The following is a 27,847-nucleotide window of genomic DNA, read 5'->3' as shown; positions in this document are numbered from 1 at the left end:
GCGCCCAAGCCCCGCCCACCGGCCGCCCGCTCGACAACAACCGAAGCCACGCCCCCCGCGCCGCCGCCCCGCCAATCGCGACTCGCCCACCCCACCGGGAGGGGCGGGGAAAGGGGCGTGCCCCGCCTCCGGCCGGGCCGCGCGGCGATGCATGATGGGTAATGTAGTCCAGGCACCGCCGCGGGCCGCGGGGCAGGCGGGTAGGAACTACAAATCCCGGCAGCCCCCGCAGCGCTCCCCCAGCGCCTCAGGGTGGGGCCACGCGGAGGGGGTGCGGGTCAGCGGCTCTGCTCCCCTCAGGCAGGCCAGCGGCGGGGGACCCGGCGCTTCGCGTCGCATACCCTCTCCGGTAGCCGTGTCTCTCCTGCAGCGGCCCAGGCTCTGTTTTGTTCCTGCCTCGGGGTGTGGCGGTAGCGGCCCCACGGGCGGGCAGCCGTCACCGATTGGTGTCACACAGCGCTTGGCCCTCAGGAGGCCTGAGCAGGGTCAGCACAGAGTGAGAGAGGGCTGAGTGGAGGCACCCTCCTTTTGCTTGATGCAAAAAAAAAAAAATACACTATACGGGCACTCTCTGCCTCCTGGGTGATCTATATGGGGGGAATTCTTTGTATCAGCATTAGCGTGGCCAGCAGGGCCAGGGAAGGGATCTGAGCCCTGGGCTCGGCACTGGGGAGGCCGCCCCTCGATTCCTGGGTTCAGTTTTGGGCCCCTCACCCCAAAAAGGCCATTGAATGACTCGAGCGTGGCCAGAGAAGGGCAACGGAGCTGGGGCAGGGTCTGGAGCACAGGTCTGCTGGGGAGCGGCTGGGGGAACTGGGGGGGTTCAGTCTGGAGCAGAGGAGGCTGAGGGGAGACCTCCTGGCCCTCTGCAACTCCCTGCCAGGAGGGGGCAGAGAGGGGGGATGAGTCTCTGGAGCCAAGGCGCCAGCGCCAGGCCCCGAGGGAATGGCCTCAAGCTGCCCAGGGCAGGGTCAGGCTGGCTCTGAGGAAGGATTTCTGTGCAGAAGGGGCTGTTGGGCGTTGGAATGGGCTGCCCAGGGCAGGGGGGAGTCCCCGGGATCCCTGGAGGGGTTGAAGAGTCGGGCTGAGCCAGCGCTGAGGGATCTGGGGGAGTTGGGAACGGTCAGGGGGAGGGTCATGGTTGGGCTGGAGGAGCTGCAAGGGCTTTTCCAACCGAGATCATTCTGGAATTCTGTGAAAAACTAAAAACCTCCCTGGCTTTGCCCCTCTTTCACCCTCCGAGGCAAATTTCAAGGCTGCCAAGCAGGTCATCTGTGCTACCCTGGGGGACGAGCTGCTTGTTCAGAAGCATTTCCAGACAGGCTTCAGCAGCAGTTCAGTTGCCATTAGGAAGAAAATCGTAACCCCCATCTCCCTTTCCCAGGCTCCATCAGTTCTAATCGAATTGCCTGTCCCCGAGCAGACGGCCGTGGCGGTGACCACATCCTGCAGAGCATCCTCATCCCACAGAGCATCCTCATCCCGCAGACGTTGCCATAGTGACAGCAGGCACTGCAGAGGGATGTGAGGCTTTGGAAGATGGGCAGTGGGGCTGCGGCCCAAGGGATGCTGGACGTGAAGGAGGTACAGAACATCGGGGTTGTGAGCAGCACAGGCTCCTGGGGAGGTGGAGAGAGAGACAGAAGGGAGAGGAAGATACAATGGAGGGATGGCAAAGATGTGGGGAGATGGTTTGGGGTACCCAAGCAGCATAGTGAAGGATGATGTTGAAAACTGTAAATATAGAAGGGAATGATTCATCATAAGAAGGCTTGGAAATCTCAATTTAATATGTCTCCCCTTCAAAGCTCTCAAGTCCATGTCCTGAAGGGACCTTTCTCTTGGCTACAGACACAAATAAATCCTCCGGTCCAGCAGTCTGACTTGGTTGTGGGAAGATGAACCTTTAAATTGGTCTGTTACAGTAAATTACTGATAGAAATCAACAGAAGATAATAAGAAGGAAGTAAGTCAACGTTAAGTCTTCTGTTATCACTAAAGGACTCTGCTAAGGTTGTTTCTGGTATAAAAGGATAAGAGGAGTCTGGACACTGATAGAGTGGGGAAATCAGGCATAACAGATAAACAGTAGGTGAGTGGGATACTCCATCTCCAGATGGATTTGGGGGACTCAGCCTTTGGTACTGGCACTGGGCGAAGGAGTGAGCCTGTGGGGCAGTAGGGAAGGGCCCTACAACCAGAGCTGCCACATCATGCCACACAGGACCACAAGCCAGAGGTGGCTCTGCCAGCCCAGCCCAAGAGCAGGACTGCACAGCTCTACGCTTCCCAGCAGCTCTGGCTTCACCCCGTGGGCTTCTGTACCCGATCCTCGCCCCCCCCCCCCCCCATTTTGTTTCCTCTCCCATTGTTATTTTTTCCTCTTTCTCCCACATCTCCAGATAAAGAGGTGGCATCTGTAGCAGCACAGAAGCCATCCTGAGCCCAGCAGCATGATTAAAACCGTGTTCCAAACAGCCAGATGCTGGCACATTTCTCCAGATCCCGAAAGAGCTGACAAGGTGCAGTGAATTTGCACCTGAGAGGCAGCATGAGGCACAGCACCTGCTTTTTATGCCTTTGTTGCTCTTTTCTTCTCCTTTGTGTTTTGTCTTCAAGGAAAGAAGGCCAGAGCGCAGCATAACAGGAGCTGCAGCCCATAAAACCTTTGTTTCCTCTGCCAAAAAAAGGACTATGGCCATGTTAAAATACCTCTGCAAAGAGTGTTTCTTACAAAAACTCTGTAGCTATTTAGAAAGGCAGTGAGAGATGTTGTTAAAATGAAACTTCATACTTCAAATGCTTCAATTCTTCCCCTTTTTTTTTTTTTTTTCACCCCCATGTGCTTAATGAAAGCTTTATAGCATTCAGAATGGTGATTTTTTGCCATCAGAGCAGGCAGGCTCTTTCTTTACATGAAAACTTGAACCTCATTAAGTGGTTTCACGCAAGACAGTGGCAGCCGTGCCCACACCCTGCGTTATCAACACTCAGCTATGTAACCATGATTAAAAGCAAGATTTTCCCTTCTGATATCTAGATAGTAGAATTATCATTCTCTGAGATAAACGTCCTTCATCATTATTTCCCTGCAGAACAGATAAAAAGGCCTCATATGGGATAAAAGTCTCCTCCTGTTATTTCTTTACCGGGAATAACCACAGCATGGAGGGTTTGAAACTTCTCAGGATCTCACCAATGCATCTGAAATCAGAGTGATGGTTTAGCTTCCAAATATTTCCCCGTGGGAGGACTTTGGTTAGCTAGCTCTGAGGCACCACAGTGAATACAGCAAACACCAGGCAGCCCGAGCAGCTCCAGAGCAGGTCAATCATATAAAAAGATTATAGGTGATACGGCTTACATCGCTCTTACAGAGATTTGCTGTGTTTGCCTGGAGAAAACACTGACCTCACGGGAGACGACAACTGAGTCCGATGTATTTAAGGGTCAGTCATCCACCAGAAGAATTTTGAAAGCTGATTATGTTGCTACAGGAAAGTTAAGCTGAGTCCCATCTGCTTTCATGCTGTCACGGAGAGCAGCAGTGAAGAAGCCAGCATGACTCTGGGCCACGCTGGTGTTACTGTAAATTCAGTCTCAAAAGAACCCTCTAAGACTTAGTCTGAAGTTTTAGAAGGCAGGCATTCTTTATTGCAGCGCTGGATGCACAGGGGATCATTCCACCCAACATGCACACGCTAAAACAAAATTTCATCCTTTAAAGACATGAATATGCATACATTTTCCAAGAAGTCTCCACCTTTCTGCCTATCTACTACATTTACATAATGCTGGCATTGCAAAATTACACTACGCCTGCGCGGGGGTCTCAAGTGATCGTCGATGGTTGTTTGGGGAATTAGCCCCCTACTCCTTTTTCCCTTTTATGGTCACGAGTCTTTTGAGGACAATTTCTTCTCTGTGGAGGTTCCCAAGTCTGTTGTCCAGCCAAGATGTTCTTTCTTATCCACCTTGTTTGAGCATTTCTGCCAGGATGTATCTATTCTCAAGCTTAGGATATTTTCTCTGTGCATTTTAATCAGGCCTTGTTAAATACAAAATTAAACATTGTTTGGTGAAAGAATTTCTTAATATTTAAGGTATAATGGTTTACTAACTGTTACAGGCCTCGACTTGCAGGCACCAACTGCTCACAGGCATCACTGAGGCCTAGCATGTCGGCTCTCCCAGGCACTTTGGGGTGCCTGCAGAGCCTCCCCACACTCACTGGCCATGCATGTTGCCAGCAGAAATCTCTATTTTCACCTGTAGTGGCCAAAATAACGAATCAGCTGATTTCATTTACCCGGCATGTTCTCATACGGCATAGTTCAGCCCTCTCCTCAGACCCATCCTCGCAGTCCAGATCCCCATCACACTGCCATCTGTTAGGCACACACTGACCACTGATGCACAAAAATCAGATTCAGCACACGTCTTCTTCACACAAGCACTCTCGTCACTGCCATAAAGCATATGACTAATAAGTGGTACAAAATAAGGAAAATACAGAATAGTACACTTACTTAATGGGGTACTAATATTCAGATCTGCAATTGCTGGGGAACCCTGGTTGCAGTGAGGATTTAGAGTGCCCTTCCTCACAAACTGGAAATCCTACACGATGCATCCGTCCGTAGGTGAGGCATTCAACATCGCTGCAAGCAGGTCCGGTCTCTAAATCAACAGGCCAAAATAACTGGCAGTTTTCTTTGAGCAGAAACGTCTGATTTCATCCTCCTGTTGGGTTCCACCCAGAGCCTGGCCACCACTCCAGGGGGAAAACCAAGGGAGTTTCTAATAAGATTAAACTCTTGGGTTCTTAATTCTTAATATTGCTAAATCATAAAAGTCATAAATCAAAGCCAAAAGCATAAATCATATACCATGAGCCGTTTGCCATTTATCGTTTACCACAGATCTACACCTGATCAATACTGACTAAATTATGGAGAACTCCGCAGCTGCAGCTGGGCTGCATCTCACACACACACAAAACAGTCACACAACCACACAAAGGGGCGCCTTACACTTATTACCCACACAACATAAAATGACAAATGCTACAAACATCAAAACACCATTAAGAGCATATAAAGCCATTGCTGGTTGAGTATGTGGTGTATCCGGAGAATTCCACCTTCTTTGTTTTTAAATCAAGGCCTTTAGGGTACTGACCATCAGAAATTAATGCTCATTAATGCTTTTCTGTGGTTCTTTAATAACTGAAAAATGCAGTCCTTCCCAATGTGCCTGATGTCCCGGTTCATAAATTACAGGAGCAACAATCCTCCTCGCCATGTCCCCATCCCCTTGCACCAAGGTTTCTTGCCTCTTTTACCCACAGATCATCCCCAAGTATGGGAGGACTGAAGCCAGATTCTCTTGTAGGATTTACAGGGTCAGGGTCTAAAGGTTTATCACAGTCCAAAGACCCAGCACATAAAGCTTGACGCAGGGGTTCAGAACACGTGTCCTCCGTGTCCTCCGATAAATCTGACAGGAAACGTCTCGGTGCTTTGGGGCGTTCTGGCGACTTGGGCGAGTCCTCATCGGCAGGCAGTGGGCATGTGGAAGGGGCTCGCGGCTTTTCTGGGGGTGTCTAAGGCATAACTGTAGGATCCGTCCGAGACTCGGATCCACTAGGTGAGGTGGCAGCGGCTGCAGCTGCCGCGGCAGTCCCATCAGGTTTTAACTGTTTCGGGGATTCCTTTACCCGTTGCCATGTAGTTCAAGATGACGCAGCAGGGACCCCACGCCTTTTGCACCAAATAAGCAAAGTACGTGTCACCTTTTCCTCATATTTGACTCCCATCTTCTCCAGAATTCTTATCAAAATATATAAAATAGACTTTTTTTCTGTAGAAATTATCTCCCCCATCTTTAGTCCCCAGCTGCTCACCTTCTCTCCAGGTGCCTTCAGTTACTTCTCTGGACTAGTGGGCTCACCTCCGCCGATTGTAAAGTTCCATTACTTTTTGAGATTCTTCCACGTTTCCATCAGCTCCAAGCTGTTCTGCTTTGGCCAGCAGTTTCCCAGTTTCTCCATTCAATTCATGAACTCTCTCAGCTTTAGCTGGAACTTCAGCTCTGATCTCTTCTTGGGTTTCTGCTAGTCTTTTCTTAGCCACTTCTGTTCTCCTGTCACAATAAATGACTGCAGGTGGTCCATTGCATCAAGCTCAAAGAAGAAGGTTTGATCCTGGGATGCTATTTCGTAGTCTGCCCTTAATGCCAGCTCATGTACCTTCAGACATTCTCCAAGATCCATTCTAGTTCTAGAGAGCACATCATGAGGGCAGCAGTTGAGAAGGTGGCTCTTGCACACTCTGTCCTCACTGACTTTGATGCGCTGATGGGTTGTGTCACCATCCCGGGACGTGCCCATGAGCTGGTCCAGCACAGCACACTTGAGACATCTTGAGCCCGCGGGAGGCCCGGCCCGGCCCGGCCGAGTCCCGCCGACGGCGGCCCACAAGGCCTGAGGCCCAGCCTGGCGCTCAGGCCTCCCTCTCGCGTCACTGGTGGGCCAGGGCTTTCCCACAGCTCAGGGTTGCAGCTCTCCGTTGTTTTTCCTGCCACCTTGGCACAACTCGGCAGTTTCTTTCTCCCAAGGCCTGTTTCTCATCAACGCCTTGCTGCTTTTCAGGGCCTGCGCAGAGCTGACAGGCTATTGTCAACCTGCCTCTCTCCCACATTCCACCTATCACTAACAACAAAATTTCCAGTCCTTATGGCCGTGGAGGAAAGCCAGAAAATAGGAAATTAATCTGCAAGTGAAGGAAAGCCAACATTTCTAAGTTTTGACCCCAGTGTATCATTTTGTCTAATTGAGGCACAGCGTGCGCGGCCCAGCAGTAAACAGGCTGGGGGCTAAAAACCACCGGAGAGGCCACACTGCCAGCGCTGAAAGCGAGCCAGGCTGGAAGGAGAAGGGCTGACAGGCTGCTGGCAGCTGCCGGCTCGTGTGCTGGGAGCTGCCAGAGCCAGCGGGGACTGTGGCAGGGCTCAGCTGGGGGAAATGGCTTCTTCCGAGCCAAAACGAGTGTATGCATCCACAGATGCATGTGTGTGAGCCCGTGCTCCTGCTTCTCAGGGAAAGCTCTCTGTGCTGCTGTTACGAACCCCAGAGTTGCCACATTATATCACAATTATATCACATATAATTGCAATTATACTGTGAAATGGCAGGTAATTGTCTGCGCCCCCCCAATGAGAGTTTTCTTCTAATGTAAACAGAATCATGTAAATTAGAGACTCGTTAATAAGACATAGCTCCTGTTTGGGATTTGCAGTTATGTAAAAAACTGCAGTTATGTAAAAAACCTGCCAGGAGGGGGCAGAGAGGGGGGATGAGTCTCTGGAGCCAAGGCCCCAGCGCCAGGCCCCGAGGGAATGGCCTCAGGCTGCCCAGGGCAGGGTCAGGCTGGCTCTGAGGAAGGATTTCTGTGCAGAAGGGGCTGTTGGGCGTTGGAATGGGCTGCCCAGGGCAGAGGGGAGTCCCCGGGATCCCTGGGGGGGTTGAAGAGTCGGGCTGAGCCAGCGCTGAGGGATCTGGGGGAGTTGGGGACGGTCAGGGGGAGGGTCATGGTTGTGCTGGAGGAGCTGCAGGGGCTTTTCCAACCTCCATGATTCTGGTATTCTGTAAAGAGCATATCCCATTCTCTTTTGCACAGTTAAATGCACCTGTCCTCCTGGCAGGGTTGGGTTTGCAGCATCTCAGTGCCATACCCCTGAACAATAACACCCATCTTCTTAGCAATGTGTTTAATTTTTTTTTTTTTTTTCCCCCAGAAGAAGGGCTAAGCAGGCAGCGATGTCACTGCCCATCAGAACCAGAAAATAGCTGTACGATCACGTTAGCATCCTCAGCAATCTGGTACCGCAGACCAAATCCTCGCCCACAACAAACCGGATTAGCTCTGTCGATCTGCTGAAGAGCCTCTGGGCTGAACCCAGCCAGTACAGTGTTTCCATGGCAATTTTACCTCACACGGTTTATTACCCATCGCCTGCAAACGGCCCAGGGCTCCCATGATATTCCAGGTTGTTTTTCTGCTCCTAATTTCTGCAGTGAGCTGGGGTCATGCGGGATGAACCCAGCGCATCCTTCCAGCTCGCTGCTGAGCCTCTCAGCAAGCATTAGGCATGCCCTTGCTCTGCAGCACATCTTTTGTTTTATTATTTATGTATCCTGAACACTCTGTTCTCCTGTGCTTCTTGGGTTACCTGGTAATAACACAGCAACTCCCATCCTTTCATTTCCCTCCCTCAGAGTAGTGTATTGCCAGAAAGGCAACACAACTGTAGATGCAGGCATTCCTGCCAGTTGATAGGGTGCTGCACAGGGAAGGGAGGGTGCCTTTTTTGGGCCTGAATGCTGGTTTTAATCCAATCTGGGGTCAAAGCAGCCAAAGTGCTTCATCCTGAAGAAGCGCGGGTGCTCTGCAGGCAGAGCACAGAGAAAGGGAGCGGGCTGACAGGTGGGAAGGATGCAGCAAAGCCCGCGAGGATTAGGAATTTAAATTCTTTCAGATTCTACAGCTGCCCCTGGGTTGGTACTTCACAATATCAGCCCTGGGAAGGCCTCATCCTGCACTCTCCAGCACTGACAACGCACTCCTTGGCTTCCTCAGGGGCGTAACACCCTAAATACCGACGCTTTAAAAGCAGTATGTACCGTGCAGCTCAGAGCTGCTGGAAAACCTCTGCTCTGAGCCCAAAAGTAGGACTGGGAGCAGCTCTCCTCACCGTTGCTGTGGTCTCGGCTCTCTGGTTCACGGGCCCCGTTGCAGGCGGTGAACACAGAAGGTGAGATCTTTCATAATGGGACGCCAAAACCACACCACAAGTCCAATTCTACCCATGGGTGCTTGTCTGAGGGAGCAGCCCCGAGCCAGAGAGCAGAGAGGAACTCGGGCTCATCACCACTTCCCACCCTCATCTTCTGTCCTAGCTGCTAAAAACCATTTTATAGGCTCCGGTGACTAAGCATTTAATCTAGGGCTTAATCAACCACTGCGCGTAGGGGTGGAGGTATTTCCCGAGGCTGAGTAGTGCAGTGGGTTAGCGAGCCAGGCGTAGGTGTGGGAAAGCCACAGTGAGCTTCCCTGTGCCCAGCACCCCTCTGGAGTAGGCATTCCTCCAGCCCCCCACGTCCTCCCTTCGCTCGGAGCACGTGCTCCTCCCAAGGCTGCTATTTCACTGGGGGAAATCTCAGCACCTCCCGCTCGCTCGGGCCTCAGCGCCTCGGGGAAGCTGGCTTCCATCACCGGCCCCCTCGGATATCAATGCCTGTCCTTCACAAACCAGAAACCAGGCGCAGACCTGGTTATTTTTAATCCTCCCCTCTAGGTATTAATAGCCCGTGCACGTGCTCTGCTGAGCAGTTGTCCACCAGCCGCATCCATCTGCAGGAAAAAGATGTGATGGGCCCGTTTGCTTTGGTGAGAGAACGGGAAAGGAGTATGGATCAGGCTTTTTAACCTCAGTTTATCCCCTCAATTAATCCCAAATTACAGGCTAAATTGTGTGGAACTGAGGAAATTTGTACTGAAAGCTTTCTGCAAGGGGAATACATGAGATCCCAAGTGTCTGGGATTTCCTGATTGTCAGTAAAAATAAATGATGCCTTGATCTTTATTAAAAAATGCTGCTTTTCCTTACTACATGCTACAGGTTTTGTAGGTACCATTAGGGCAGTCAAGCTGAACTGAACTGCCCCGTGATTGCGTGGTCCTAACAATTAGTTTTATGACCAGACTTTTGATAACATTGCTATAGCTTATCACCAATATGTGAGTATCATCCTTCAGCTCCCTTTCCCCTCACCTGGGTGGGAAGAGGGGAAGAAAAGGAAAAAAAAAAGCAGCAGAAAAAGGGGAGCCAGCCAGACCTGTGTTGCTGGAACAATTGTGTCTTAGTCGTGGGTGCACGATGTCATGTAGAGGGTCCAGTGTTGCCCCTAAATCCAGACTCTGCCTGCTGAGGGCTCCTCCACTAATTAATTTGTCAGCTGTCAGTGGCAATTTGGGAGAACACGCAGGCAGCTGGACCATCGTGCGGGCCACCGTGGACACTAGGGAAGGGACATAGTGCTCTGCACAGAGGTTCAAAAAGCCAAAATCTCCAAAACGCTGCATTTTTTTCCCTTGTGTGCTTTTAAAAAAAAAAAAAAAAGCTTGTAAAATTACTTCTCTGGGTTAGGCAAGAGCGGGAGCTGCGCCTAGCGCCGTGCGGCGAAGGGCTGTGAGTGAAAAACACTGCAGCAGCAAATTTCAGAGCTGCTTGGGGGAAGAGGGACATATCAGAGGTGGGTTTTGTGCTCAGCATCCCCTGGAGAGGAGCCGACAGGGACCAGTGTTCCCTCTGCCACCACAGAGATGCCGCTTGGGCTGCCAGCAGCACGCAAACCCAGCCTTGCAGCGAGGCTGGAGGGGGCTAACTCAGGCAGAAAATGGAGAGGGGCAGAATAAATGTTTTTCATGCCTGCACATAATTAATTTGTTTTCCCACATCTTTATCTAAGGCATCTAATACAAGCTGGGTGTGAGAGGCGACTCAGAGGGACAGACATCCATTGCAGCAGGATGACAGAAAACACAGGGAAAGGGCCACGGAGGACTTCAGGCGACTGACCCTGCGGGGCAGTTCCTGCAGAGCTTCCAAACAGGTCAGGTTCTTTGGTTTAAGTCACTTTTGTTTCTCTCATGCTTCTGAACAAGGATACTGCTCCGGCTGTGATGCCACAGGGCTGTCAGCGAGGCAGGTTGTAGGACCAGGCTGCATCTTCGGTGAGAGGAACTGTTATATTTAGAAGAAATGGATGTGGTTTGGGCAGTGAAGGTTTCTGACCTGAAGGAAGAGCTTGTGTGTCCAGGAGCAGCCCCGATCCTGTAATAATGACCACGTCACCTCCCAGAAAATCCTTTTAAGGTAGCACAGGCAATGGTGAACCTCATCTCCAAGCGGGATCGATTGAGTTACCTCACAGGAGGACATCACATCTGCTCTCCCTCCGGAGGAAAATGGGCAGTAATGAATAAGCAGTGTTGCTGCTTTGAAACGGCTTGTGTTTCTGTAGGATGCTGTGAGCTCTGCCGCAGGGCTTTTGTCCCACACCCACAGCACTGAGCCCCACAGCCTTGCACCTGCGCAGCCAGGACCCAGGTGCAGCTTCATGTCCCATCATTTCTTGTGGGTGGCAATCATCTCATCTAACTGCCCTTAATCCCCCCCCGGCTTTTCCACCCTTCGTGTTCTGGCATTTAGTTGTAGCTCTAGGCATGAGACAATAGAGCTCGTTAGGATTCCTTAGTAGCTAACAGTCATTTAATGAGCAAATAAACATCACCCGGCGGTGTCTGTGCACCAAACCTATCAGCCAAATTGTGCACAATGAACACAACCAGCAAGAACAGCTGACAGGGAGGGCCAGAGGGGCCTGGGGAAGTTACCCCAGGAAAGTACAGGGGAACCCCCCGCTGCAACGTGGAAAATACTTGTCCAGCATCTGTCCTCTGCAGTGCAGGGGATGCTCATCCAGCATTTCTCTGCCCTGCCATGCACTGTGAGTGTTTTCCCTTTCCCTCCCTTTTTTTTTTTTTTTTAGCATGATCCCAGCCTACCACGGGCTGCAAATAAACCTCATGCACACCCGAAGGGAGAGCAGCGTGCCCTTCGCAGGCCAGCAGCCCGCTCCTCCCCTGCGTGCCGGCCCCGTCAGCGGCACAGGATCCCCACCCAGCACTGAGCTCTGTCCTGGAGAAGCAGGTCCCCTTGAACACACCTTCCCATACCTCAGTCCTGCCGTGTCACATCTCCAAACCCACAAACTGCCAGTGGCACCTCATGCTGTTGGCTAAACAGTCACTGATACCCGCTGGCATCGCTCAGCGATACCGTCGCTATCGGTCCCTCCACTGCTACCGTTTCACTTCGCACATTTCTTATCCAAATGCCCAGCATCAAAGCAGTCTTGGGAACAGGCCTCCACGATTCCCGTTGCTCCAACAATCCTACTGTTGTTTTAAGCCAAGGTCAGCCTGAACTTCCCACACACACGACGTTTCGATATCCTTTTCCAAACACCGGGCAAACTGCTACAGACATTGTCTCACCCATGATTCGTTTCTGTGTGCCAAGGAAAGAAATCTTAAATAAACTGGCCTCCCATGAGCCCTATTTTTCTTTTTAGCTGCATTGCTTAAAACCCAAATGTCATCAGCTACGATTTGCATGGTTGGATTTAGTGATTCAGCCAAGGCCAGCACTTCCCCAGCTCTTCTCTCTCTGCGCCTGAGCATGTCTCCTTGCTGTTAAAACAAACTGCATGAGTGTTTTACCCAGAAATTGTCTGCTCCTGGGCCTGCAGTGAAGGGAGCGAGGCCAGAGCCCCATCACCTTTGATGAGGAATCTCTCAGCTCTGGGATGAGTGCCTAATTACTCACAAAATCTTTCCTCTGTCAGCTGAAGCAAACCCCTTTCAGTAGGCTCCCAAAGCCGTCCTCCGCCATAACCCCCCGTTTCCGTACCCCTCTGAGCATCCACAGCAGCCCAGCACAACCCCTGCCTGAGGATTAATTGGTCACACCAACCCAGAGCCATGAGTGCCATGGGGACACCAGCCAGCCCAGAGCCATGAGTCCCATGGGGACACCCAACCACCCAGAGCCACAGGTCCCCAGGGGACACCAATCAGTGTGGAGCTGATGGTCCCGTGGGGACACCCAGCCAGCCTGGAGCCATGGGTCCCAAGGGGACACCAGCCAGCCCAGAGCCATGGGTCCCAAGGGGACACCAACCAGCCTGGAACCATGGGTCTCATGGGGACATCAACCAGCCCAGAGCTGTGGGTCCCATGGGGACAACCTCAGCTGCTCTGTCTCTGGGGATCCCAGGGTGCCCTCAGGAAGGAGCAGGTGCCGGTGGCACGGGGACCCCGAGGCAGCTGCCACAAGGTGGCACTGGCATCTTGTCACCCAGCCTGGTGGCGTCCAGCCCGAGGCTGCAGGGCGGGGGCACCCAGGGCGTCCCCCCCAGCCCTGCCGCAGGCTCTGCTCCGCATTTCACTGCGGGAGGGACGGGAGGAGCTGCCGATGGATCGGGAATCGGGTGGGTAACGATCACTGCAGGAGCTACGTCTTGCAGGAGGTTTTTTCCCCCCTTAGAGTCTTCTGGATTAGGGAAAAGTAGCATTTTTGGTCAATTTTTATGATATGTCACCCTGTAACAGGGTTGTGTCACCCGGGTGACAGCAGCAGAGGAGCCTCTGGGGTCACCACATCCATCCCGGCCACCTGCTCTCACGGGAGGGTCAGCAGCCACCGGGAGAGGCAAAAAGACCACATCACCAGGGAGGGGGTTCTGGGGTACCACACTCCCCATTGAGCACCCAGCCCCCCCACTTGGACCCCCACCCTTCCCACCGGAGGAGCCGGTATTAGAGGAGGACAAACACCGCGGAGGCAGAGGAAACCCACACATGGCGTGTGCTTACACAGACCAACCCGGCGGAGGGTTGCTGTCCCCTCTTGGCCCCATTCCTCCCATTTATTTGCAGATAAAATATTTATTTTTCTTTCCCAGCGCTGCGACTGCAAGACAAACACAGCGAAGCCTCTTGGGCTACTTCCCGCTTGGGCCAGGTGCTGGGGAACATTGGTGGTATTTGCCCCTGCACCCCCAAAAAGTCCTGCTGCCACCGCGTGCCCGGCTCAGAAATCACAGCGGGCTCAGCCCCAAAGCAGGCAGCTCCCGAGGGCTCCCCAAAACCTCCTGCTTTGGGTTTTTTTCCCAGGCTGAGGGTATGGGAAATCAGGAATTGGTCGCTGAGCTGCTGCTGCCCTGGTGCCAAGGTTTCCAGCCCTACCCCTAACACGCTCACATCCAGTATTACTTTTTGGATCAGGGTTTGGCGTCACTGTTTGGGCTCAGGCATCGCAGCCGCGTTTAACTTCTGAATGCAGGCGGAAAGGCCCCAATGGGCCAGCTAATCTAACTGCAATTAATGACATTAATTATGCCATTATTAACAGGTTAAGACGTGCATGGGACTGGGTCACCGGCACTGCCCCACAACCTGTTTTGAAGGACGGGGACATTTACTGGCCTGGACACCAGCCACTCCATATGGGCCAGTCCCAAACCCAGCTTAATAGCAGAGCCGAAGCCAAAGAGCCCAGCAGGACCCGAGAACATCCCCTTCCCGTCCGTCGCTGCGCCCTCGCCCCGTGGAAAACACATTTGGGACCTGAGGTACAAAAGGCCAAAGCTACAGTCGACAGCAGGAAGGAAGCAGGAAAAACTCCGGCATCACCGTCCGGATCCCGGAGAGACCTTCGGGGCTGTGCGGAGCCGGATGCCTGCGGCCAGGCTCAGCGTGTGCCCGCGGCTCCAGCGATGCTCCCCAGCTGGCGGCGGGGAAAAAGCACCTCCTGGGACGGGGCTTGTGATGCCATCAAAAATTGCCCTTGAAGCCACCTCGGCTGCACACAGTTTAGCCCTTCCAGCATCCCCCAGGCTCTGGCAGCCAGGACAGGGCACTGGCACAGAGGGGTGCCCCACGGATCACCCCCGACACTGACTTTGCTCGGAGAAGAAGCAAACACAACCCCACTGGAAACCACCACCTCCTTTAATTCCCCGCTGGTAAAGCAGGGCCCAGCCCAGCTCAAAATTTACAGGGTTTTAGTACCAGAAAAGCCTGCTAGCCTGTGTCACAAAGCTGCTGGGAGCCCACGGAGGTCAATGCTGGCTGATCTAAGCAGGAAAATGGTGACTTTTTCTCCTTGAAGACCCCTGCCAGCCTCATCAGGCCGCGGTGGGAAAGGAGCCACCTCTGCCATCCCCATCCCTCCAGGGCTCAGCCGAGGTGGGTCTGCGGAACCAGGACCTGCCTGCGGGTCACATCCTGCCAGCTCCTGCCAGACGGGAGCCATGGCCCGGCCGGGACGTCCCCGTGCTGCTCACACCGGGGCTGAGCACCTCCATGGGGAGCACCGGGGTGGGGGTTCCCAGCAGTTTTGGGGCCGGGCTGGCCGGCAGCGCTGCCCCATCCCGCAAGGAGCAGGATGTGCCACAGCAACGTGACCCCAAAGCCACCCACTTTTGGGGGGCGTGGGGGGGGTCTGGGCTCAGATCATGGAGACCCTGTTCTTGATGTAGACATGGTACGGGTCGCTACGCTTGTCCACTTTGCGGGAGCGGGTGTAGCCCAGGATGAGGCTCCCCACCGTAGCGGCGAAGAGCGTCATGACGAAGAGGATGTACATGTAGGCGTTGTCGTTGTGGCCGGAACGGCTGGCACGGGCGCTGGCGTTACGGGTGGCGGGGATGGTGGCAGGGCGGTCGGCGGGACAGAGGATGACCCCGTGCAGGGTCTGGTTTAAGGCATTAAGCACAGCCTGGAGGCTTTGGTGCCAGGTCTCTGTCCGGTTGTCCTCCTCCATGTCCCCCTCCAGGCTGCGGGGAAGGACAGGGAGGCTCAGGCAGGGATGATGCTGGTATGATCCCTGGTGGCATCATTCCAGACCCAACAGTAACCCCAAAATAGTCCTCGAAGCACCTCCTCTGCCACACAACAAGGGTAGTCCAAACCCTTTGCATGCATGACAGCCCCCTCCCCAAATTTCATTCCTTCCGCAGAGGGAAAAAAGCCCCCAAAGCTTCTTTCCCCCTCTCCTCCATGGGGCTGGGGACAATGAGGGGACACAGCTGTCCTGGGGGCTGGGATGGCCGGGTTCAAAGCCTGCCCCCCCCCCCCGCCCCAGGATGTGGGGACCCTTGTAGTGTGCAGAACCAGCACCCAAGGAACCCATGGGGGGGCGCTGTCTGGGGTCCCCCATCCTAAATAACAGCTCCAGGACTGATCCTGCCACGCATTGACCCCACTTGCTCCAGGCTGGGTCCCCCAGGGTGAGCGGGGACCCCCCTTTCCCCCCGTTGGTCCTAGCCCAGGGCCAGGAGCCACGACTGGCCTGGCAGGGCATCACAGCTCCCCACACGCCCCCATGGACCCACCCCAAGGGGTCGCTGCCCTAACCCCCCCCCCCGAAATTTCTCTCCTTATGGGTCCCAGACCCCCTCTGACTCCCCCCTCTGCCAGCCCACCCTGGCCTCCCCGTGCTCCCCCCATGCCCTCACATACCCTCGTGTCCCACCGGGGCCTCGCAGCAGACTTGGACAGGAAGGGACACGGGGACACAGTCTCCCACGTGTGTATCCCCTGGGGTAACCCCCCTGTCCCCCCCCTCCCTGCTCCCAAGCACCCTGCAGCACCAACAGCTCTGCCCCATGCCCAGGCAGCTGCCCACCCCCCCCCCCCCAAAAAGGGTCACCCCAAACCCCGGGTGCACCTCCCAGGATGGGACCCCAGCAGCGAGGAGGAGGAAGGGGCTGAGCAGCCACGAATCCACGGGGATGGGCTCAGCCCCGACTGTCTTCCTGACTTAAGAAACAAGTTTGAAGCAGGAGGAGGCTGAATTTGGGGGATTTAGGGCAAGATCTGGGTTCATCTCAGGAGGGGACCCACAGACAGGGTGCAGCATGGGGGGGCCCTGAATTAGGAGGGGGTGTAGGGCCAGGGAGGGGCAGAGGGGGCCGGAGGGGTGGAAGGGGGGTTCACACTCACCCGGGGTGCCCTCCCTGCCTGCACTGCTGCCAGGCTGAGCCGGGACTGGAGCATCGCGGGGCGGTGGCAGGGGATGCTGGCGGGGCTGGGAGTGCCGCACAGCCTCCTCCCCTTCCCGGGGCAGAGCCACCTGCCAAAGCCACCCAACCCTGCCACGGGCCACCAGCCTGTCCCCAACCCCACAGGTCCCACCACAGCCCCCTCACCCCAGCCGGATACCGGAGGCCTTACGGGGCCGGGAGAGACGGACCCTGCATTTCCCTCCCGGCACACGCTGCCCGTCACACTTTCCTGTCCCTCCTCCATCCGTCCCCACTGTCCCCGAGTCCTCGCAATGGGCGCTGAGTCTGCCCGGGGCACCTTCATGCCCACTCGCCATCTCCTCCCGGAGCTGAGCCAGCTCCATGGAATAGGAATTCCCCCCCACCTGCTGCCCCAGCTGCCCCCTTGGCCCACCCAAACCCCCTGGGGGCTATGGGTGGCTCATGGGGACCCACCAGCACTTGCAGAGGAACCCTAAAGCTTGTGGGGTAGAAAGAAGACCTGGAGCAGCGGTGAGGGGCTGCGGGTAGGCGTCAGGTCCTGCTCTAAGCAGGGCACGGGGACTTTCAGTCCCCATTTTTCATTTCTCCTGACCCCAAAGCATGCACCTGGCTGTAGGGGCTGCTCCCAACCGCCCGCCATCATTCCTCCAGATTCGGCTCTGCCAGCAACAGGGGGGTGACTCCGAAATGGCCGCGGCCATGCCACGCACCAATGGGGGAAGGTTTTGGGGGCCCCAGGTTCAGGTTGGCTCCTTATCCCTTAAGAAACCCATCAATTAAAATCAAGTTTATACGTGTCTACCTACAGGTTTGCATTGATGGGCACAGACCCCAGGGCTGACGGGACCCCAAGGTGGCCACGTCCCTTTGCTGTGAGCCCACGTGGATGCTGCGGCCGGGGCAGAGATTTCGGAGGTGCTGACGCTGCCTGCAAGGACAGACCCCGGTGCTAGCGCCTCCAGCACCACGGGCACAGCAGAAGCAGGTCCCCAGCACCCACCCGGGACACACGACCCCACGCTGTGAGGTCCCACGAGGCGTGGGACAGTCGTGGCTCCTCTCCTCAGGTACCTCAACCCCTTCCCTCCTCCTCCCGCTTTCCCCCCACGTCACCATCCCTCCAGGGGCCTTTTAACCATCATTACAGCCTCTCATCAGTGAGTTTTCTTGAGGATTTCTCCAGGCACAGACAAGAAAAAGGTCGTTAGTCACAGTTTTTGGGTAAACAAACGAAGAAAGGATCAGCAGCTGAAGTTCCCAGCAACTCTTTATAGAAAATCTGTCTTTTTACGCAGCAGCAAGGGAAGGACACTTGACCAACCACTCCCTCCTCCTCTTGTCCAAAGCACGTGTGACTGTTCACCCAAAATTCAGGATTTTTAGGGGGAGAGAGGCAGAAAACCCCCCCAAAAAGCACCTGTTTGGGCATTTCCCCAGCAGGCAACGGGGATGTGGTACCCTTGGAGGTCTCAGCTGAGGGATGGAGACCTGCGGGGAGGCTGGATGTTTAAGCAACGACCTGAACCCCAGTGCCACCGTCTAAAGGCAAAGCCACAAGAGTTCTTGTCCCCAGCACCCACCCGGGACACTCGACCCCACGCTGTGAGGTCCCACAGGGTGTGGGACAGTCATGGCTCCTCTCCTCGGGCACCCCAACTCCTTCCCCTCCTCCTCCCACTTTCCCCCCACATCGCCATCGCTCCAGGGGCCTTTTAACCATCAATTACAGCCTCTCATCAGTGAGTTTTCCACCCGCCCCACGCGGTGAGGATCTTTGCTGTGTGAGGATTTCTCCAGGCGCACAGTAAGAAAAAGGTCATTAGTCATAAAATCTTGGGGTAAACAAACGAAGAAAGGATCAGCAGCTGAAGATCTCAGCAACACTTTACAGAAAACCTGCCTCTTTTTATGCAGCAGCAAGGGAAGGACACTTGACCAACCACTCCCTCCTCTTGTCCAAAGCACGTGTGACTGTTCACCCAAAATTCAGGATTTTTAGGGGGAGAGAGGCAGAAAACCCCCCGCAAAAAAGCACCTGTTTGGGCATCTCCCCAGCAGGCAACGGGGACGTGGTGCTCTTGGAGGTCTCAGCTGAGGGACGGAGACCCACGGGGCTGGGCAGAGCAGCCCTGACAAGGGCTGGACGTTTAAGCCACAGCCCGAACCTCAGTGCCACCATTTACAGGCAAAGCCACGAGAGCTCTTGTCTCGCAATAAAGCCCCAAGTGCCTGCCGTGCCAAAGCTCTGCCGAAACACAGACGCTGCGGCTCTCCTAGTCGCCGGGATCTTCGGCAAAGACCAAGGTGCAGTCAAACACCTCCTGGAAGGCGTCGAGGAAAGGCTCGAGGACGTGCTCGACGGTGACATGCCGCCCCAGCTCACGGCTCAGCGAGGTGACGCCTTTGCCCTCCAGCCCGCAGGGGACGATGTGGTCGAACCAGGTGAGGTCGGTGCAGCAGTTCAGCGCCAGCCCGTGCGAGGTGATGTGGTTCCCGCAGTGCACCCCTGCAGGGGGGGGGGCCACAGCACCCACCCATCACCCCCATCCCCGGGGGTGTGAGAGGTTTAGTGACCGAGCTGCCCAGGCTGTTATAACAACCCCCCCGCCCTCCTCTGCATGCTTCCCGCTTCTGCCAGGAACACCCCTAACCCCCAGGCAGGCTCCCCAAACTTGGGGTGCAGGGTGTCCGGCTCCCTGCACCCCATCCCCATGTCCCATTGGGGTTTCAGGTGGGTTCGGACACAGGGCTGTGGTGTAAAGGTGGGGTCCGGGCTGCAAGACCTGACTTGGAGTGCAGGGCTCCAGGAAGGGGTGCAGGGGCTCCCAGGACCTGCCTGGGGAGGGGGACAGGGGAAAAGGGGGCGCGAAAGGCTGGGGAACAGACGGCCCCGGGTGCAGGGGTGCTGGGTCTTGGTTCTGGGTGCAAGAACTCAAAACTGTGCTGCCTCCCCCCCCCCTTCTCCTCAGTGCATACCTCACCCGTGCACACCCTCCCCAGTGCATCCCCCCCCGCCCAGTACATGATTCCTTGCTGGTGCATGTACCCAGTGCATCCCCCCCCGCCCCCCTGCGTCCCTCCCTCGGTGCATGTTCCTGGTGCATCCCCCCGCCCGGTCCACACAGCCCCCCGGTGCATCCCCCCACCCCGCCCCGGTCCATGACCGTCCTTCCCCAGTCCATTCTCCTCCCCCAGTCCACGCCCTCTCCCCGGTCCATGCCCGTGTCTCCCCGGTCCATCATCCCCCCTAGTGTATATCACCCCCCCGCGCCGTGCATCCCACTTCCCGGTCCCGTCCCCCCGCCTCGGTGCATCCCCCCACCCCACCCCGGTCCATGCCCGTCCTTCCCCGGCCCAGCGCCACCCCCCCGTCCACAGTGCGTCCCCCTCGCCGGTCCACGCCCCTCTCCCCGGCCCATTCCCGGTTCCCCCCCGGTCCATCATCCTCCCCCCGGTGTATATCACTCCCCCCGCGGTGCATCCCACTCCCCGGTCCACCCCACCGCGGTCCACGCCCCCCTCCCCGCTCCATGCCCGTCCTCCCCCGGTCCACATCCCCCTCCAGTGCATCCCACCTCCCGGTCCCCTCCCCGGTCCTTACCCCCCCCCCCGGTGTACACCACCCCCCCGGTGCACCCCACTCCTCCCTCCACTCACCCCGCCCCGGTCCATGCCCCCCCCGCCGCTCCCTGTCCCGGGTCGCCGCCCCCCCGGCCGCTGCCCCCCCCCGGCCGCTGCCCGCCGCTCACCGATGGCGCAGAGCTTGCTGTCTCCCATCCAGACGCCGGTGAAGGGCGGCGGGAGGGCGCGGGCGGCGGCCAGGCCGAGGCGGCGGCAGAGCCGCAGCACCAGCTCCTCCAGCGCCGCCACGTACCGGCGCAGCGGGAGGTGCCGGCGGCGCAGGTCGAGGACCGGGAAGGCGAGGAGCTGCCCGGGCCCGTGGAACGTGATCCGGCCGCCCCGCCGCGCCGCCGCCAGCCCCGCGCCCCGCGCCCGCAGCCGCTCCGCCGCCTCGGCCGCCGGCGCTCCGCGCAGCCCCCAGGCGTAGACCGGCGCCGCCGGTTCGCTCAGCACCACGCTCTCCCCGGGCCCCGGCCCCGGGCCCCGCGCCGCCCGCGCCGCCCCCACGCAGCGCTCCTGCACCCGCAGCGCCTCGGCGTAGGGCCGCAGCCCCAGGCGAAGGACCCGCACCGCGGCCCGCGACATGGCGGCCGCGGGACGGCAGCGGGCTAGGCCGCGGCCGCGGGGGGCAGCCGGGAGGCGGCGGGAGGGGAGGGCGGAGCGGGGGGGAGCGGCGGCGGGGGAACGGGGAGGAGGCGACGGGGGTGGCGACAGGGTTGGAGGAGAGGGGACAGGGGATGGGGACAGGGCAGAGGGGACGGGGATGGGAACAGGATGGGGACAGGGTTGGAGGAGAGGGGACGGGGATGGGGACAGGGTATGGGGGACAGGGCAGAGGGGACAGAGGATGGGGGAGAGGGGATGGGGACAGGGGATGGGGATAGGGTTGGAGGAGAGGGGACAGGGGATGGGGACAGGGTATGGGGGACAGGGCAGAGGGGACAGAGGATGGGGGAGAGGGGACAGGGGATGGGGGAGAGGGGATGGGGACAGGGGATGGGGATAGGGTTGGAGGAGGGGGGACAGGGGATGGGGACAAGGCAGAGGGGACAGGGATGGGAACAGGGTATGGGGACAGGGTTGGAGGAGGGGGGACAGGGCAGAGGGGACAGGGTTGGAGGAGAGGGGATGGGGACAGAGGATGGGGACAGGGTTGGAGGAGGGGGGACAGGGGATGGGGACAGGGCAGAGGGGACAGGAGATGGGGACAGGGCAGAGGGGACAGGGATGGAGGAGAGGGGACAGGGGATGGGGGACAGGGCAGAGGGGACAGGGGATGGGGACAGGGCAGAGGGGATGGGGATGGAGGAGAGGGGATGGGGACAGGGTTGGAGGAGAGGGGACAGGGGATGGGGGACAGGGCAGAGGGGACAGAGATGGAGGGGAGGGCTGAGGGGACGGGGATGGGGGAGACGGGATGGGGACAGGGTTGGAGGAGAGGGGACAGGGATGGGGACAGGAATAGGGAGAGGGCAGAGGGGACAGGGGATGGAGGGGAGGGGATGAGGACAGGGGATGGGGACAGGCATGGGGAATGGGGACAGGGCAGAGGGGACAGGGATTGAGGGGAGGGGATGGGGACTGAGGGGACAGGGCAGAGGGGACAGGGGCATGGGGACAAATGATGGGTGACAGGGGACAGAGATGGGAGATAGAGCAGAGAAGACAAAGATGGAGGATAGGGGACACGCACAGGGGATGGGGACAGGGATGGGGGCCCGAAGAGCAGTGGTGAACAGAGCTAACCCCAGCCGGCAGCCGCTCACACGTGGTGTTCCCCAGGGCTCAGTACTGGGGCCAGTTCTGTTTAAGCTCTTTATCAGCCATCGGGACAAGGGGATCAACCCCCCCTCAGTAAGGTCACAGACAACACAAGTTGGGCAGGAGTGTTGATCTGCTGGAGCGTAGGGAGGCTCTGCAGAGGGGTCTGGGCAGGCTGGAGCCATGGGCTGAGGTCAGTCAGGGGAGGTTCAACAAGGCTCAGTGCCGGGTCCTGCACCTGGGGCACAACCACCCCCTGCAACGCCACAGGATTGGGGGAGAGCAGCTGGAAAGCTGCCTGGTGGAAAAATACCTGGGGGTGTTGGTCACCAGCTGGCTGAACAGGAGCCAGCAGTGTGCCCAGGGGCCAAGGAGGGCAACGGCATCCTGGCTTGTGTCAGCACTGGCGTGGCCAGCAGGGCCAGGGAAGGGATCTGAGCCCTGGGCTCGGCACTGGGGAGGCCGCCCCTCGATTCCTGGGTTCAGTTTTGGGCCCCTCACCCCAAAAAGGCCATTGAATGACTCGAGCGTGGCCAGAGAAGGGCAACGGAGCTGGGGCAGGGTCTGGAGCACAGGTCTGCTGGGGAGCGGCTGGGGGAACTGGGGGGGTTCAGTCTGGAGCAGAGGAGGCTGAGGGGAGACCTCCTGGCCCTCTGCAATTCCCTGCCAGGAGGGGGCAGAGAGGGGGGATGAGTCTCTGGAGCCAAGGCCCCAGCGCCAGGCCCCGAGGGAATGGCCTCAAGCTGCGCCAGGGCAGGATTAGACTGGATATTGGGAAAAATTTCTTCCCCAAAAGGGTTGTCAAGCCCCGGAACAGGCTGCCCAGGGAAGGGGTTGAGTCTCCATCCCTGGAGGTATTTAAAAGATGTGTAGATGTGGCACTCAGGGACATGGTTTAGTGGAGGACTTGGCAGTGTGAGGTTAATGGTTGGACTCGATGGTCTTAGAGGTCTTTTCCAACCTGAACGGTTCTGTGGTTCTATGGGGAGAGAGGGGACAGACACAGGGGATGGGGACAGGAGAGGGGGGATGGGGGGGGGATAGGGGACAGGAAGGGGGAATGGGGACAGAGGATGGGGGACAGGGATGGGGGAGAGGGGACAAATGGAGTATAGGGGACAGGCACAGGGAATGGGGAGAGAGGTGGAGGACAGGGGGATAGAGGGTGTTGGGTTGGGGTTGGGACATGGCCCAAGACAGGGCACGGGGGATAACACCTGCAGAGAGGGAATGGGGACAGGGATAGGAGGTTGGGGACAGGGAGATTATGTCTGGGGACAGGGAGTAGAGATAGGGGACAGGGGCCTGGGGAGGGGGGATAAGGCACAGGGATGGGATCAGGGGCCTGGGGGTGTCTGATAGGGCCCAGGGCTGTGAGAGGGGCATGGGGAGGGGAGATAGGGCCCCCCGTCACCGTTGGGTGTGGGGGACAGGGTGGGGTGGGCCGGGCAATCGCAGACCTGCTCAAAATGAGCAAAAATTGGGATTCTGGGGTGGCACCTCAAGGTTGGGGACTGTAAATGAAGTTATTGTACTGCTGAAGCGCTGATCTGCGCTGCAATTAATCACTCTGCGATAAGCGATAAAACATTCCCACCTCAACTTTTTATTCCAAATGTAGAAAATACACAAGTTCTGGTCAAACTGCTAATGAGTCAACCATTAAAACCTGAGCAAACCGTTCCCGGCCTGCAGCCCTTCCAACCTACCGACCGCATTCAGCGTGTGAAAGTCTGTTCTGATTTTATAGAGCAATCAACTGCGTTGATAAACTCTTGTTTTTATCAAAAATACACCTCGCTGGTAATCTACCCTTGGTCGCTGCAGGTAATTCAGCTGTAAAACAGCATTAAGTTCTGTGTGGGTATTTGCAAGGAAGGCACTTCCCTTTGTTTAGTCATTTTCTTGATGAAAAGGAGCGAGCACTGTAATGGCTTATAAAATTAACACAGCCTGAGGGGAAAAAAAAAAAAAAGGGGAAAAAAACCCACCATAAACCTCACCAGGTCGTCGTGTCAACTCGTATTTGAGCCCACGGAGCAGCACTTTTGGGTGGGATCATCACCTCAACCACCAACTTCAGGAGAGCTGCTCTGGGTCTCTGCCCTTGGCAGGAGAGACGCGTATTTTGCACATTGTGTGTGCGTCGGGTTATTTCCTTTTTTTATGATTAAGCGTCAACTTCTTGCCTGGAGATCAAAGCCAAATGCTCTTCCTTTTTGGCTTGCCGCGGCGCTGCATGCGTAAGATGGGGCGAGTTGTGTGTAATAGGGCTGGGATCCTCGTAAATAAGACGACAGAGATGAGCGCGGTTGCGTCGCTGGGGTATTTACTGTCAATATCCTGCTTTTGAAACCGGCAGGAAATTTGTATGGAAGAGAGCCACGGGTGGCTCATATTTTATTCTAGCAGGGTTTGAGTATTTTTTATGTAGGTTGGTTGGTTGTTGTTGTTTTTTTTTTTTCTGCGTGATATACTAATTTGCTGTTCCTTTTCCATTGAGTACCTTAAACGTTAGCGGAGTCTCTTGAATCCTCACCGGTTCCTTTGATTGTGGAGCCCATTTTGCTGGCACAAGAACCTCCCTCGGGGAGTTTTGAAGCTCAAGCCAGTCAGGGCTTAATAGCAGGAAGGGGAGGGGAGGACAAAGGTGGTGGCTGTCAAACAGGTGCCTGGTAAGAGGGACTGTCACAGCTCACAGAGAGCTGCAGACGGACGCAAATGGCAACACCTTGGCTCCCGTGAAGTCCGGGATGAAATTCCTGTTGACTTTGGCAAGGCCGGGATGTCACGGAGAGGTGACCGAGGTGTGCCAGTGTTGCAGGCAGGAGTGAGTGCCCAGGCTGGGCTGCCCCTCACACCTCCAGGTACAGCAACCCCCTCCCCACATAGCCCCAAGCCTTTCAGAAAAATCCTTTTTTTTTTTTTTTTCCCAAGCAAATCATACTTGAGGGCCACAACAGCAACGGGGCTAACTGCTGCTCTGTTTGTGTGTACTAATTACATGAATTAATTGAAGCACGCAGGAGTTTGGCATGTGGGCTAGAGCCTGGCTGGGCTACAGGCTACACAAGCTCAGAAAAAAACCAAAGCCTGTCCCAAAGAAATCAGAGCATCCCTGGCTGTGGGATCACCATGAGCCTCCCTTCTCGCGTAGGCTGGAAGGAGCTCAGAGGTCACCTCCTCCCTCACCCTCGCCCTGGTGGGGACTGATCCTCGCTGGCCATCCCTGCTGATGTCCTGCTGGGTCTCTAAAACCGCCAGTGATGGAGAGGTCTCCCAGCCTGGTGTGTGAGCCGGTGGCGCTGGGAAGCCTTAGGCTGAGGATGTAGAAGCTGTAAGGCTCTGGGGAGACCTTAGAGCGGCCTCCCAGGACTTCAAGGGGCTACAGGGAAGCTGGGGAAGGACTGCTGATCAGGGGGGGTAGGAATAGGATGAGGGGGAACGGTGTTAAACTGAAAGAGGGGAGATTTAGATGAGATCTGAGGCAGAAATTGTTCCCTGTGAGGGGGGTGAGGCCCTGGCACAGGCTGCCCAGAGAAGCTGTGGCTGCCCCCTCCCTGGAAGGGTTCAAGGCCAGGTTGGACGGGGCTTTGGGCAACCTGGGCTAGTGGAAGGTGGCCCTGCCCGGGGCAGGGGTGGCACTGGATGATCTTTAAGGTCCCTCCCAACCCAAACCAGTCTGTGATTTTATCATTTATTTTTCCTTGATACCTCTTACACCAGCTGCGTGCCCACAGGTTCCCGTGCGATACCTTGGAGGGAGCAGCCAACCTCCCTGCCCAGGACAGCAGCATCAATCAAGTCCTGCAAGCACCAGCAGTTATTTGGAAGGACAAACATTTTCACTACATCTTATTCCATAATAAACCTTTTCCTAAGGGCGCTGGGAGAGAATCGCTTGCTCCAAGATCTCCAGTTCATTCAGGCAGGATCTTGGTGGATGTGACCCACAGCCAGAATTGCTCCTGCCCCCCAATCTATTCATTGAATCAAAAAAGCACCTTCCTGAGGCTGTGACAAAAGGGAAGAAAAACAAGGAAAGGCACGTGTAAGGCTGTGCTGCAGGCTGCGTGCACAGTGCTGCGCACTAAGGAAGTAGTTAAGGAAGCTCCTTGCTGTGCCTGGGGAGAGGGGTCACAACCGGTGTGAGTTTCTGTGTCGATTGTGCTTCTCTCGGCAGTCGTCATCGTTTGACCCATCTTAGAGCCGAAGTGGCAGCTCCTCCGAGCTTCCCATGCCGCCAGGAGCTGGTGTTTCCACTCACAAAGCTTGGACACATCGTTTTGGCCTTCATTGACCCCGGTGAAGATGCTCTCATCTCCGGTTTGTCCCCAGCTGGTCCACCAGCACGATTTCAGAGACCTGCTGAAACCATCCTGGTTAGGTTAAACACTCATCACAGCATTGTTTTTAAGAAGAATTCTCTGGAAAACTCAGTTACAGAGCAGCTTGGCATGCAGTAACACTGGCAGGTCTTTGGGGACAGCAGCCCTGGAAGGGACACTGGGGATATTTCCAGGTGAGAGCCCACGTGAAGTAATTCATCCAGCTCTGGAAACATCAGCATACGAAGGACACAGACCTGCTCCAGCGGGGCCAGAGGAGCCACGGAGATGCTGGGGGGGCTGGAGCCCCCCTGTGAGGACAGGCTGGGAGAGTTGGGGGGTTCAGCTGGAGAAGAGAAGGCTCCGGGGAGACCTTAGAGCGGCCCCCCAGGGCTGAAAGGGGCTGCAGGAACGGGGGGAGGGATAGGACAAGGGGGAACAGTGTTAAAATGTCAGAGGGGAGATTTAGGTGAGATCTAAGGCAGAAATTGTTCCCTGTGAGGGGGGTGAGGCCCTGGCACAGGTTGCCCAGAGAAGCTGTGGCTGCCCCCTCCCTGGAAGGGTTCAAGGCCAGGTTGGACGGGGCTTTGGGCAACCTGGGCTAGTGGAAAGTGGCCCTGCCTGGGGCAGGGGGGTGGAACTGGATGACTTTTAAGGTCCCTTCCAGCCCAAACCAGTCTGTGATTCCATGACATGTCTCCAGAGCCTCAGTCCAGACATGCAGCAGATATCAGAGCGAGGCCGGCTGCAAGCGACAGCCATTTTAGTGTTTTACCTCCTGGCCGTGCTCATTTGGAATCGCTACCAACCGTCACCTGTCACATCACATAACACGTGTCTTGGCTACCTGACCCGAATGCCTTAGGACAAATCATACATAGAGCCAAGCCTCAAATTGTCCTAGAACTATAATCTCCAGTGCACTTTCACGTTGCCTCTGACTCGAGAGGCAAGAGCAAGTTGCTCACATGGTTGTTACATGTCTCCAGCATCCGGGAGTCAGACCTGTTTGTAGTTTTTCCTTTAGAAACTTGGCTCTTTGGAAGTAACCTTGTTTCATTGACTCTCCTTTTCATACCCTGGGGGAGCTGAGGCTCAAACTTCAGAGTTTAGCACAACAGAGGGAAAAAAAGGTGAAGCGAGTGCGTATTGATAGATCTTGAAAGATTTTGCGAAGGAAATCAGGATCCATTTTACCAGCGGGAAAACGGAGACAAATCATACTGCAACCATGGCTGTGCCACAGCCCAGGACCAGGAGGCAAGCCCAGTCCTGAGCCCACTGCCTGCAGCTCTGTGGGTCACTGCAGATGCTGTGCCAGGCTGCACTGCCCTGGCAATCACAGGCAGGGGCTGGTGCAGGCAAGGGATTCATAAAATGAGTGCAAACTGGACAAGAGTTAATGTTACAAACCCAGAAGTGTGTGCTCGCGGCCAGCCTAGCAAGGCGCAGTGCTACC

The 27,847-nt window shown here is 56.3% G+C and overlaps 2 protein-coding genes across 3 annotated transcripts; both read right to left on the bottom strand.

The window, feature by feature from the left end:
- Window positions 1-14,496: 14,496 nt before the first annotated feature.
- Window positions 14,497-17,737, bottom strand: KCNE3 (potassium voltage-gated channel subfamily E regulatory subunit 3). 2 transcript variants are annotated; one of them, XM_074933169.1, is made up of 2 exons: window positions 17,485-17,737; window positions 14,497-15,466 (listed from the first exon to the last, which is right to left on the bottom strand). In XM_074933169.1, exon 2 carries the CDS (start codon window positions 15,451-15,453, stop codon window positions 15,139-15,141), a length of 315 nt encoding a protein of 104 aa, XP_074789270.1. In that variant the 5' UTR covers window positions 15,454-15,466; window positions 17,485-17,737; the 3' UTR covers window positions 14,497-15,138. The 2 variants fall into 2 exon arrangements, with proteins under 2 accessions (XP_074789270.1, XP_074789261.1); XM_074933160.1 differs by lacking the exon at window positions 17,485-17,737 and adding an exon at window positions 16,635-17,039.
- Window positions 17,738-17,927: 190 nt separating this feature from the next.
- Window positions 17,928-20,928, bottom strand: LIPT2 (lipoyl(octanoyl) transferase 2). Its single transcript, XM_074933144.1, has 2 exons — window positions 20,428-20,928; window positions 17,928-19,184 (listed from the first exon to the last, which is right to left on the bottom strand). Exons 1-2 carry the CDS (start codon window positions 20,882-20,884, stop codon window positions 18,952-18,954), a joined length of 690 nt encoding a protein of 229 aa, XP_074789245.1. The 5' UTR covers window positions 20,885-20,928; the 3' UTR covers window positions 17,928-18,951.
- Between the last annotated feature and the right edge of the window lie 6,919 nt (window positions 20,929-27,847).

Source organism: Athene noctua, chromosome 1 (assembly GCF_965140245.1).
Source record: "Athene noctua chromosome 1, bAthNoc1.hap1.1, whole genome shotgun sequence".
Lineage (NCBI taxonomy): Eukaryota > Metazoa > Chordata > Aves > Strigiformes > Strigidae > Athene > Athene noctua.
This window is presented reverse-complemented; position numbering and strand designations above follow the sequence as displayed.